The sequence below is a fragment of the Cavia porcellus genome, unplaced genomic scaffold, assembly GCF_034190915.1.
Source record: "Cavia porcellus strain 051 isolate PalLab524CR breed Dunkin Hartley unplaced genomic scaffold, mCavPor4.1 scaffold_2, whole genome shotgun sequence".
NCBI lineage: Eukaryota > Metazoa > Chordata > Mammalia > Rodentia > Caviidae > Cavia > Cavia porcellus.
The window spans coordinates 38,246,117-38,258,470 of NW_026947485.1; the positions used below are offsets into that span (position 1 = coordinate 38,246,117).

Here is a 12,354-nt window from a genome sequence, read left to right on the forward strand (position 1 = left end):
TACATTAGAACATCCAAAGCAATTTACTTAGTAATAGGAGTAAGATTTCCTTTTGTTGATTTATTTACTCATTTTTGAATTTTAGACAGTGATTCTGCCCCTTCAGACCTGGATGCTGAACTCACTGTCAGGACCAATGGAAAAGGGAGCCCGGGTGAGCAGCCACCCAGCCCTGTCCAGTTCATCAACAGTGCAGGAGCAGGGGACTCCAGCCGCTCTACTCTGCAGAGGTACTGTCATCTGATTCAGACTGTCACTGCATTTTACCTTCAAATTAATTGAGAGATCAATTTCAGTGATCTAATTACCTTAACAACAGAACTGGCAGTAGTAACATCCTACATTTTAATCCCAGCCTTTCTGCTTTCTCTTTATATAGATGCACCTCCTGAATCATTTTCTCAGCCTTCTTAGTAAATCAACATAAGAATATTTTAAGCTGGGTATGGTGATGCACACATGTAAACCCAGCTCTTGGGAGGCTGAGGCAGGGGATCCCATCCAGTCCAGCCTGGGCTACATAGCAAGTTCAAGGCCAGCCTGAACTACATAGTGAAACACTGTCTCAAAAAAATATTTTAATAGGCAAATAGTAATTTTTACTCTTCAGTTCCACTCTTCTCAGCCCTCCTGTATGTACGTTTATTATGACGGCAGCTTTACAAGCACTAATTTTGGGGTCAGTTAATAATTCCTCCCAGTCCCCTCTTGTCTCCTGGAGCTCATACTAGCCCTGTCCAGAGTCAAAAACTTAGTTACGGTGCCACACAGAGTGCTGTGACACAGAATAGGTACAAAGGAGAGAGAAAACAGTGATTGATGATGTTCTTGTTATTCCATGTAGCATTTTCTTACAAATATTAACTAATCATAAAACTAGTGCTGATTTTCAGCATACACCCATCCATTTCACTTGTAAAAATAGTTCCACCAGAGAAAACTTGGTTTTACTGAAGAAAGAATAGCTATTTTCAGTACCACCATATTATTTTTATGCTACTTTTCTGAAAGGACTCTAAAAATGCATTCAATAAGAGATGGGTAATAGGACTTCCACTGAGGATGCAATCTCATATTAAATAGACTTTCGTTTCCTTTGGTTTGTCAAAATATTCACTCTGTAGCATGGAGTTATAGTGTTCATTGGATTTTAATGCAGAATTTGTTGTGCTGTGATGGGAGATAAGCTAGGTACATATTAATCTATGATTTGGCATGTGTCTTAATATTTTTAGGAAAATAACCATCTTCTTATTCCATTTCAGATATATCACTACCTGCTATTTTGTTTATAACACCTAGTCTTCTCAGTCCTCTGATTCATGTGTTTACTACATTTTTTCAGTAATACTAAGATGGCGACTAATATTAATAAAGACCATAGGAATAGAACCGTTAGTAGTGTCTCATTATGTGAGTGCCATTAAATATAAAAGCCTCTTCAGCCTCAACAGTAGAATATGTAAAATGGAAGTGAGTACAGATAACTATCAAAAGTATTAAGGTTCAGCTTCCATATAGAATAGGTCACAGTGTAAGTACAATCACACTTAGTGATGAGACTTCGGTGAAATGTGTGTCATTAAATGATTTGATTGTAGTAGGAAAATTATAGGGTGCACCTACACAAACTAAGATGGCTACAGTATTACTAGGCAGTATAATCTTACGGAATCAATGTTATTATGCAATGCATGACCTTAGGAATTAATATAAAATATTATCATTGCTTTATATTGCACGTTAGTATATATATGTGTGTATATATACACACATATATGCACTTTAAACTTTTCTTCTCCTGTCAACCTTATTCTTTCCTTCTTTGCTGTGTTGTCTTATGCTCCTCAAAATCCTATGGGACTTGTGATTCCCCTTTTTCCCTTTCTAAATGCTGGCCTTGCTGCCAGAGACAATGAGTGCCCTATACTTTCTATCCCTGGGCTGTGTAATGACCTGTATTACTTGATATGCATTGCCTAAGTGTGGAGGCAAGGGTCTCTTCTTGGATGATGAAATAAGATCCCAAGAGGCAGAGGCAGAACTGAGACACTGTACCCATTTAGCTTTCCTTTTGAAGTACCTTTTCTGGAGAGCCACATCTGACCTTTAAGCCACCAACCCCTGGCTACTTTCTACTGACCTACTTTTTCACTTCCAGCGTCATCAGTGGTGTTGGGGAACTGGATCTAGACAAAGGGCTTGTGAAGAAAGTAGAACCCAACACCAAAGACAAACCTTATCCTGACTGCCCCTTCCTGTTGCTAGATGTGCGCGATAGAGACTCTTACCAGCAGGGCCACATTGTCGGAGGTAAGAGAGAGAAAGCTTCACTCTAGGAACAGATCCTGTGTGAGGGTCACACAGGCTGACCCCCAGCCCAAGATCAACTATGTGGGCTGGATCCATTATGAAAACCTCTTACAGTGGCTCCACCATGTTCTCTGAGAGGGTTTGCTGTGTCCTCAGATGACTCAGGAGCTTAGCACTTAACTGTGAGCAGATGAAGCTTCATCCTTTGTTCATTGTATTCCTTTTTTTTTTTTTTTTTTTTTTGTCTTTTTCATTTTTATCGGTACCGGGGATCGAACTCATGACCTCCTGCTTGCAAGGCAGGTGCTTATGCCACTGAGCTAAATCCCCAGCCCCGTATCCCATTTCTTTTCATTCACTGAAGTATTTAGGTTTTGTACAGCTCATTGATTTTGAAAATATATTTGCCTCTTAGATTTTAAACCAGATTGGGACCAAGTTGTACTACAAAAGCTACAGATGTCCTAAATTTTTTCTTCTCTTTGCAGCTTACAGTTACCCAATTGCAACTCTATCTAGAACAATGAACCCCTATTCCAATGATATTCTTGAATATGTATCCTTTATCATATGTTAAGGAATTACGTGATATGAGAATTATAAGACTTATCGTAAGTCATGCTCTGGTAGAATTGTGAAGGACCTTGGATACTACCTCTGTTAGCATATTTGAGACTTTGCTACTGAAAATCCTAACTTTAAAGCAAATGCTTCCAAACTATACTGCAATGGGACAAAAAAAAATTAGGTTAAAGATTATGATCTGTTGAGAATTAATCCTAAGACTTTAGCCCCCTTGAAAGTTTACCCAAGTAGAACTTAAGTAAATTATTTCCTACTTTCCTTCTTTTAAACTTTAATGTTTGTATTTATAAAATCCTATATGTAGAAAATAATTTAAATACTAGAAAAATATAAAAAAGAAAAATAGAAGTCTCACATAATCACACAATTGAGCACAAACTCCTATTATTGATATATTTTATTCCAGAATGCCTTCTGTGTGGATGTTTTTTATAAGTTGAAGTCATACTATATATGTAGTGTCACTTTTTCCACTTCACTTTACAGTACATTTCCCCATGTTCATAATACAAGTTCTTTGTGGAGCTCCATTTTTGATACTGTGCAGTAATACCTTAATCTTCAGAGTTACTGTATTTTATTAAGTCATTCCTTTGTTTTGGATTTTTAGGTGGTTCTGTCTTTTTACTGTTGTAAGGAAGTACACAGGACATGGAAGTTAGAATCTCTATTTTGTCAATTGTAAAATAGAGATTGCATGTTTCTTTTCCAGGACTGTAAGCATGAAAGAACTAACGGGTATAAAGTGTGTAACTAGTGCTGCACTGAACTAGGGTGATACTAGTTCATAAATGGCAAGAACACTAGCTTGTGTGATTTCTGTTACAGGGAAAGTCCCGTACCTGCTGGTGTAACTGGTAAGAATGGATCCTTTCATTCCTCCTAAATTCAGAAAGGTGAATTTTATGAATTTATATTATGACAGCTTTTTGTTCCTTAGGGGTTTCTTGTTGTCCAGGAGAATAAGCGTAGCCTCTAGAACCTTAACTCATCTCTTAGAAAAACGCCCATGGCAAGATCATCATTCTGTATGACGATGATGAGAGGCTGGCCAGCCAGGCAGCCACCACCATGTGTGAGCGGGGGTTTGAAAACCTCTTCATGCTTTCTGGAGGTGAGTAAAGTCACTCTCAGCACAGGACAAAAGACAGCTCTTTGAACACACAAGCCTTCAACCCACCCCACCTTCGTTTCCTCTCAATGCTTAGAATTTAGTGCTCTGGAAAGAGCCATGCTGGCTGAAAGGAGCCAGGAGTTATGGGAAACATCCATTAGCTCTATCATTACATGTTCTTAATTCCTAAAATAACAGTGTTGCTTCCGAGCTCTACAAAAAAGTCAAAGGCTTGCGCAAAGGCTTTCTCATGGCACTCTCGGAATCCCATGTAACAACTCACTTTTTCTGATACGATTTTCTTAATGTGAAGCAGTTTAAGATTTCACATCCTTGTGCTGGCCTCGAATTGGTGACCAGAGATCAAAAGACAGGCTTTTTCTCCAGGTTTTGCTGTGACCCTCATTAGACTAATCCTGTTTTTTTTATCATGATCTTCTCTATCTAGGTCTAAAAGTCTTAGCTCAGAAATTCCCGGAAGGACTGATTACCGGTTCCCTGCCAGCGTCTTGTCAGCAGGCCCTTCCTCCTGGTTCTGCCCGGAAACGATCCAGCCCCAAACTTCCACCCACACCAGCTGAGAACAAATGGAGATTCACCTCAGAAGACTTAAAAAAGATAGAATATTATCTGGAAGAAGACCAGGGGCCTGCAGATAATCCTAGTAAGATATTTTGACCTTTGTTTTCTGTGGAGCTTGAGATTTGCAGCTTTGAGCATCACCTCATCATAAAAATAAGCTTCAAAAAAACACCTTGTCTTCTATATTCATAGTCTTAAAATATCTGAGGCTGTATGTGTGACACAGTGGATGGGGGACTGCTGATTCCTGGTAGTAGCAACAATTAGGCATTGATCCCAGACCTAAAGAAGAGAGTGTATCAGTCAAAGTTTGTCTCAGGTGAAGTTGAGGAGCAAAATATGTAACATTCTGATTCCTTCTTAAGAAATTTCCTTTTCCATCTACTATTTTGCTGCATATAAACTGCTTCTGAGCAGTCCTGGTTTCTCTCTTTCTGCCTTAACTTTGACCCCTTGCTTTCTCTTCTGTCTCTTTGAATTGCCATTCAGCCTTGTACTCTTCAAGGAAGGAATGAAAGACATATTAGATTTGTTGGGAATAATGAAGATAAAGAAATAAAGTGATCTGGAATTCCTTTTCTCTCTGCTTCCTTCCCTAATTTCAAGTTGGTCTCAAGGAGGAGGAACAGATTATCTTTGGCCCAAAATAGATGCTGCACACAGCTTCCTTAGCTTAAAAGTAGTTGTAGGCTAGAACTTCGTTAATTTAGAAGTTTACATGGCCTGGAATCATTCTTGTACCTCTGCTCCTCTTTCTTGTCCCTTCAGGCCGACTGAACCAAACTAACTCTTCAGGAAGAGACTCCAAAGTACCTGGTACCCGAAGCAGTCTGTACCTGCCTACTGGGGGCCCTGCCAGCCACTCCAACCCTCGCTCCCAGGGAAGTGGTCACCTGCAAGGCAAACCCTGGAAGTAAAAACTTTGCCTCATTTAGTCAAATAAATGTTTCCCCTATTTTTGGAACCCCTGAGCAGTCCCCAAGTTGGTCATTTTTGCAAGGTCCTATAGAGGAAAGACCATGGCTATGGGATAGGCCATCTTCCTTCTCCATGTCCAGCTCCCCTCCCTTTTGCCAGCCCATCAAGGATTTTGACAAATGACCCTGAAATCCAGAGGCGTGACAGGCTCTAGTGTTCTCCCTATTGTTTACAGAATATTTAAGTTTTTTGAAACTGAATAGGAAAAAAAGTACTCCCCCCCCCACACACTTCACATGCAATTCAGTTTGTTTGCTGTTTATCCAGCGCTGTTTTATAAATACTTCAGTCACATCTGATGGTATTTTCTTGCCCATCAGTTTTTTTCATTCACGTGGATTTCATGAGAGATTCTGCAGGTGGGCTTGGTGTGGGCAGCTGTCTACAGGGATGCAGATGCATCTTGGTCCCAGCAGCCTGAGGGCCACACATCAGGAACAAGCAGCCACCTGGGGTGTGTTCTGCCCAGCATGCTGCAGGCTCTATGGGGAGATTGGAAGAGGTGCCTGTGAGCAAGGCTCATTTTTACAATTTAGTGGTAAAGCTCTACAGTTACTGAATGCTCCCCTTCATTAAATAGTTCCTGTGGCCAGAAGTGTCCTCAGCTACCTTCTCGTCATTATCATCATCATCATCATAGGGAGGAGCACCCGGCCTGTGTTGAGAGCCCCTAGAAGCCCCCACAGCTGTCCCTCACTTGTGGTCGGGATAGTAGTTGGAAATTTCCATTGCGGACTCAGGTCCATCTGCATTAAATGGGTAGAAATCAGTAGCTACTTGAAAACATTAGCTTCATTCAGGCAAATAAGGAACACACAAGGTGAGGACTCAAGAGTCCTCTGTCAGGGCTGACAGCCCCTTAAGCCCTTGCTTAAAAATACAGTATTAGTCTAATTGAGTAATTAGTGCAATTTCCTGCTTACTTTTCATTCTCATGACTGAGCTGTGATTAGGAGGTTGTGATTATAGATTCTGGTTTTGGCCAGGATTTTGAATCAGCATTAATTGAGTTGCTGGATGACTGACATTCGTTCTGTTTAATTGGGGGAACAAAAGACCTCAGGTAAGGATGAGGAACTTTAAAATCATGTGAAAAGGAAAAGGCCTTGTTAATTTTTATGGTCTGTGATCGTGGCTGTGATAAGGGACTAAGGAATAAATTGTGCTCTTTGTCATGGCAACCAGCTTCTGAAAAGCCAACTGAAAATTGCCTGTCCTTAGGTGGTTACTGCTGCTGGGTAAGATTTGCCTTAACAGTACTATTTCTCACCACCAAAAGAAAAAAAAGGCACCACAGTATTTCTAGCATGGGGCTGTGTTTGTACAAGAAATAAACATAATAAATGTCTCATAGAGACATATGGAAAAATAACTCAGATTCAGCCCGGTTCTGCTTTAGAGTGTGTTTATCCTTCTCTACTTGATTTCCAAAGTGCAACATTTTCCGATACTTTAGAATCAAACAAACCGAAGACATTGTTCAGATGTCAAACTGTGCCCAGTTTTCCACAAGATTCAAGAATCTTGAATAAAATTCAGCCAACATACACATAGCTTTAATAAGGAACCTTTCATGTTTCCCATAAATTTATTGCCTGAGAACTTAGTTCAGCCTTTTTGCTAAAGCCAGAATGCTCTGGCTTTTTATTTTCTTTAGGCCATAGATAGAAGAATGCAGAAATTTCCACACTTCCGTAGTGTGGACAAATTTTTATCCATCTTTGATGCATATACATCGTTAAGGAAAAATGTTTCTCTCTGTAGCAGTGTTCTGGTTATGCCATTTTGAAGTTGACTAGGTCAAGAGATTAGACTTCCCTGCCAGATTCTGTTTTGAAAGTGGAATCCCCCTTGTTCCCCTTTTGCATTCCCAACATCACAGATTAGTGTTTAAAACTCCGATATTTATGTGAAAAGTCAGTTTAGCCAAACCTATGAATTGCTGTGTATTTACTGGAGAGATCTAGTGAGTTGAATATTTTTATGTATATTCTCCATAGTGCTTTTCTCAGTTGGTAAGGATTTTAAAATTCAAAAAACAACCTGTTCTAATTCCACATATTATGTGTTAAATGTCACTATCAGACATTTTTTACAGACTCAAGGTATTTCTTTTAATATTCTATTTTACTAGTTTCTTCATTAGATAATTTGACATGTATTTAAATAATCGCTGATACTTTGTGCAATTATGAATGTTGAAGATTAAAGAACATAGTTCCTAATTTGTCGTTTGCTATTAATGTGCTGAAACCTGCCAACTTTTCTCTTCTTTTCTGTCAGGATGATTTGGGAGAGCCCCAGGAGACTGAGAGATAGGAAAGAGTACCTGTTTTTGCTGCTTCTCCCAGAAAGGCATATTCTTTGTGTAAATGAATTGAGAGATCCACATAGAATCTTAGCTCTCTCAGAAGGCTTGGGTTTCATTTCAGGTCAGACAGGTACCAATGGCATAGTAAGTAGATTGGATCATTGTTGTCTTGCCACTGTTTAAGGGGTTCACCAGCTACATTTGCCTGGGGAAGGGAGGTGTTTTATCAAAGAGTAATAATAGTCCAATATCCAACAGTGATGGCCAAAGCTTAGTAATATGTTAAATGCCTCAAAAGGGTACATATTTAAGAAAGAAAGTAGCAAAGGAAGGAAAGAAAAGAAACGAGAAAGGGAAGAAATACAGGAAGGGAGGAGAACGCTACAGTTCTCCTTTCAAAACAGAACATAATAATAATGTCAGATTTCATTGTTGAAAATGATAGGATGACTCAAATAGCCTAAAATTAATTTTCATTTTTTTTTTATGTGTAGGAGAAATCTAGAACCAGTATGATTGTATTGAACTTGCATTGATGCAAATCAGAATTAAAAGAGAACAAATAATGTTCAATAGTAGTTTGAGGCTTTTTCCCCTGTGGTGCTGTTTCCATTATATAAAAATTCTTGAGACATTAAGCTACTCACCAAGAAAATAGAACAAAACAAAACCTTCTCTTCTCTAATTCCCTCGTGGAACATAAATGAAGTCAGAGTCGTGGGATGGAAGAAATATGCAGGTGATTTTTGTTGTGTTGGTTTTGGTTTTTATCCTTTTTTTTTTTTTTTTTTTTTTGTTAGAGTCTGTCTTTTATGCTACTTGACTTTTTTAGGGGCAATAACTAATTACTGTCCACCTGGACTTAAATTCATGACTGCATTCTTGCTATACTTTGAAGATAATCATTCAGACCCTTTTGTTGATTCCAGAATGTTCTCATTATTTTTAATGTGTTTGTTTTCAAAATTGTCTCCAAGTTGTAAGTCCCATAGTACTTTTGTTTCAAAAACCATCAGAAACATATAGATTAGAGTGATAATTTATCACTTTAGTTATGTTGGGCTTGTTAAGTACTTCTGTGCAGTTCAATTAATTTTTAATTAACAAACATTTTTCATATACAAGCAATAAATAAGACATCCGGTACTCCCAAACTGTTCAGAATACATTTGGATGTTAATACTTCCCTAGACTTGTAGTAATTATTACAATTATTACCATGGGTAATAAGTTAGTACCCAGTTGTTACAAAAATTAAAAGGTAATGGTAAAACTCTATGTCTTGAATTCTGAAAGGGCAAGGTTCAGTGCATGACGTATTATGTGTGTTTACAAAATGTATTTGTCATGCTGTGACCCCCTCTCCTTGTCTCTCACTCTCTGGTGCTGCTTTCCTTTGTTCTAAATACAAAAGAAAATTCTCTCCACCTGCATAACCTCCTGAGGCTCCTGGTAAAATGTGTAGAACGCATAGGTTACTTATTAAATGCTGTTGACTAATGGACTGTGTTGCTTATTTGGTTATTTGGTTTTTGGCTTTTTGAGACAGAGTTTTGCTATGTAATTCAGGCTGGTCTTGAACTCACTATGTAGCCTAGGCTGGCTTGGAATTCATGGCAAGTGCTGGGATTACAGGCATATATTACCTTGCCTGGCCTGCATGGTTTAAAGCAGTCTTTCCTTTGAAACTGTTTAGACTATAAGCTTCCAGAGGATGCACATCCCCAGCTCTGTGCCAGTGCCCTTAAATATGTGTTTATGAATAAAAGAACTGAACTGTTAAGACCAATGTGTGAATAAGAGCCCATTGTTCTGGCCACTCAGTGCCAGCCTGCAACTCTGGAGACCCAGAAAGCTTGTTATCTGGGACCCCTTAAAGGTTAGGTATTCACAGCCCAGAGATTTTTAGGGGAAGGTGGTCAGGATGTTACTACCACAGTTGGCTGCCACTTGCCAGACTTGCCTTCTCTATCCCCTCAATAGCTTTCAAGACTCATCAAGTACAGGTAGTCCACAGGCCCCATCTGAGAAGGGCTTATTCTTCTCTTTTGTTTTATATTTTGAAAATATAATAGTGGCAAGCATTTAGGAAGAGTTTACCATGTGGCAGGCAGTGCTTCTAGATGTTTCCATTGTATGTTTTGACTCATGTAATTCTCACAGCTAGCCAATGAGGTAGGGATCTCCTTTTTTTTTTTTTTTTTTTTTTTTTTGGTCTTTTTCCTTTTTATCGGTACCGAGGATCGAACTCATGACTGCCTGCTTGCAAGGCAGGCACTTATGTCGCTGAGCTAAATCCCCGGCCCCAGGATCTCCTTTTTCAGATGAGGAGACTGATGTCTGGGAGGAGATGAAGCAGTCACCCTCAGACACCAAGTAGCCCAGGTGAGAAGCCTGGATCCCGCCCGCCAGTGACTGCTGCAGAGCGTGTTCTCATAAGCACTCACTCCTTCCCCCTCGACATAGACACAGCCGTGTTCAGTCTCCCTTGGTGAGGCTTCTAATTAACAGTGAAAATGTAAATTTCCCTTGCTTTTGGCTTCCATTCCTCCCTAGTCACTGAGATTCCACTGAAAACCTGCCGGCCTGCACAAAAGGAAATAGAAATTCAGGATGAAATACCTGTTCCCAGGAATATACATTTTCACAACCTGTGTCAAGTGTCCTTTCTTGAAGACAGTTGTTCCAGAGCTACTGAGGCTAGTTTTGTTTGCCAATAGACATTTCATGAGCTTCCACATAAAAGAATGAGAGTTACAGACTTTTAACTAGATCTAGGAGGGGAAAGGTAGGTGATTTTCCCAATAAATTGAATGCTCTTCATTCACTAGACCATTTTGGTACATGATTTTTGTCTGATCTTTTCTTTACCTTAAGATGGTATTTCTTTCTTTTTTTTTTTTTTTTTTTTTTTTGGTACTGGGAATCGAACTCACAACTGCAGGCTTGCGAGGCAAGCGCTTATGCCGCTGAGCTAAATCCCCAGCCCGAGATGATATTTCTGATTCAGGCTGAAACATAAATTGTGAGACTTGGCTGATGGCCTAAAGCCTGGGTTTTGTGGGGAAAAAAGGCAAACTTCTTTGCCATTTATTCCATCAGCCTTTTCTGAAACTGGATCTTACACCACATTTGTGGTTAGGCAAGAGTTTTAACCCTAGCCCCTTAATTTGGCAATAAAAGCTTGGCACTGTCCATCTCTGGAGTTGTTAAACTGCTCACAGTTTGAGTTGCCAAATTGATGTTGATCCTGAAAGCTTTGAAAAAGGATTCCAGTACCTTTTGAGGGTTTTTCAAATTTGACAGGTATTTTGTTTTTCTTATTTCTTCTTTGGCCTGTCCACTGTGAATGTTATAATTGGCCATACCAGTTTCCCCTAAGTAGTGTCTGGGTTTTAGTTATATTCACAGAATGATGTTCCCTAAACCACCAAGCCAGAGTCATATCATCTGGTCCCCCTGCCCTTGCAAGAGGATCACCAGAATGATGATACACAGCTCTGCAGTGGATGAGGGATGAGTGACGTCATATCTGAATTGTACTCAAGACATTTGTTTTAACCTCAGGCCAAAGCCAGACAGCTAGACATACATATCTGAGTATTAATTTCAGAGACCACCTAGGGACTCTCCTATACCACCAGTGGCCCCCAGGCTACATCGAACACCACCTGTGAGTGGTCTTAAAAAAAAAATTAAATGTGCTCATTTAAAAATCAAGATCTTTCAGACTGATCTTTTGCAGATAGGGAGTAGAGATAAAGGGAGGGGAGAAGGAGAGGGGAACAAAAAAATTAAGATGTGTCAAGCCCATGCACCTATCCCCTAAGATGAATGTAAACATTATGTACCACAAACATGAATTAATAAAAAAAAAGGAAATAAAAAACAAGATCCTTAAGGGGCCCTGGAGAATAGGTGTTGGCATAGTCAGTTCCCAGGATTGCGATGGGATGTGAGTGTGCACAGAAAGTGAGTAGAAAGCACTCTTGGGAACTTCCACTGCCAGACCTTAGGGAACACCAGCACCACCCCATCACCCCACCCCACCCCCAGGGACTGAGGAATCCCTGCTGGTGATAACCCAGCCGTTTCCAGCTATCTGGAGCATAAATTTTTTTTGAAGATAAAACGAACTTCAGTGTTCTGGGAAAGACAGTGACATAAAATGCCAGAACAGAAGAACTAAGTTTAGATAAATTATTTAGAAAACAAGCTCTGTGAAGATATCATTTAGATAGTTGATGTTGATATAAAGCTTGTGTTAGAAACTTTATAAGCACATTCATTATCTGGCATATTTCATGCAGCCCCCACCCTGCAAAAAAAGAAAAGCTGATAGAAAAGTTCACTGCAAGAAATTATGAAAAATATAGAGAGGAAATTACCCCCACTCTCTAAAGTAGCCATAGTTATTATTGGGGGATATGTCCTTTCAGGTGTGTGTGTGTGTGTGTGTGTGTGTGTGTGT

The 12,354-nt window shown here is 39.5% G+C and overlaps 1 protein-coding gene across 4 annotated transcripts in view; it reads left to right on the forward strand.

Moving 5' to 3' along the window:
* The window catches only part of Cep41 (centrosomal protein 41), a 48,432-nt gene extending 39,049 nt beyond the window's left edge, over positions 1-9,383 (forward strand). For all 4 annotated transcript variants that reach the window (XM_005006058.4, XM_063240711.1, XM_063240695.1 and 1 more), the window contains 6 exons: positions 86-230; positions 2,162-2,313; positions 2,802-2,869; positions 3,898-4,012; positions 4,461-4,676; positions 5,363-9,383. In XM_005006058.4, coding sequence (XP_005006115.1) covers positions 86-230; positions 2,162-2,313; positions 2,802-2,869; positions 3,898-4,012; positions 4,461-4,676; positions 5,363-5,511 — 845 coding nt within the window. In that variant the 3' untranslated portion in view covers positions 5,512-9,383. The remainder of the gene's footprint in view (positions 1-85; positions 231-2,161; positions 2,314-2,801; positions 2,870-3,897; positions 4,013-4,460; positions 4,677-5,362) is intronic.
* Positions 9,384-12,354: the final 2,971 nt, after the last annotated feature.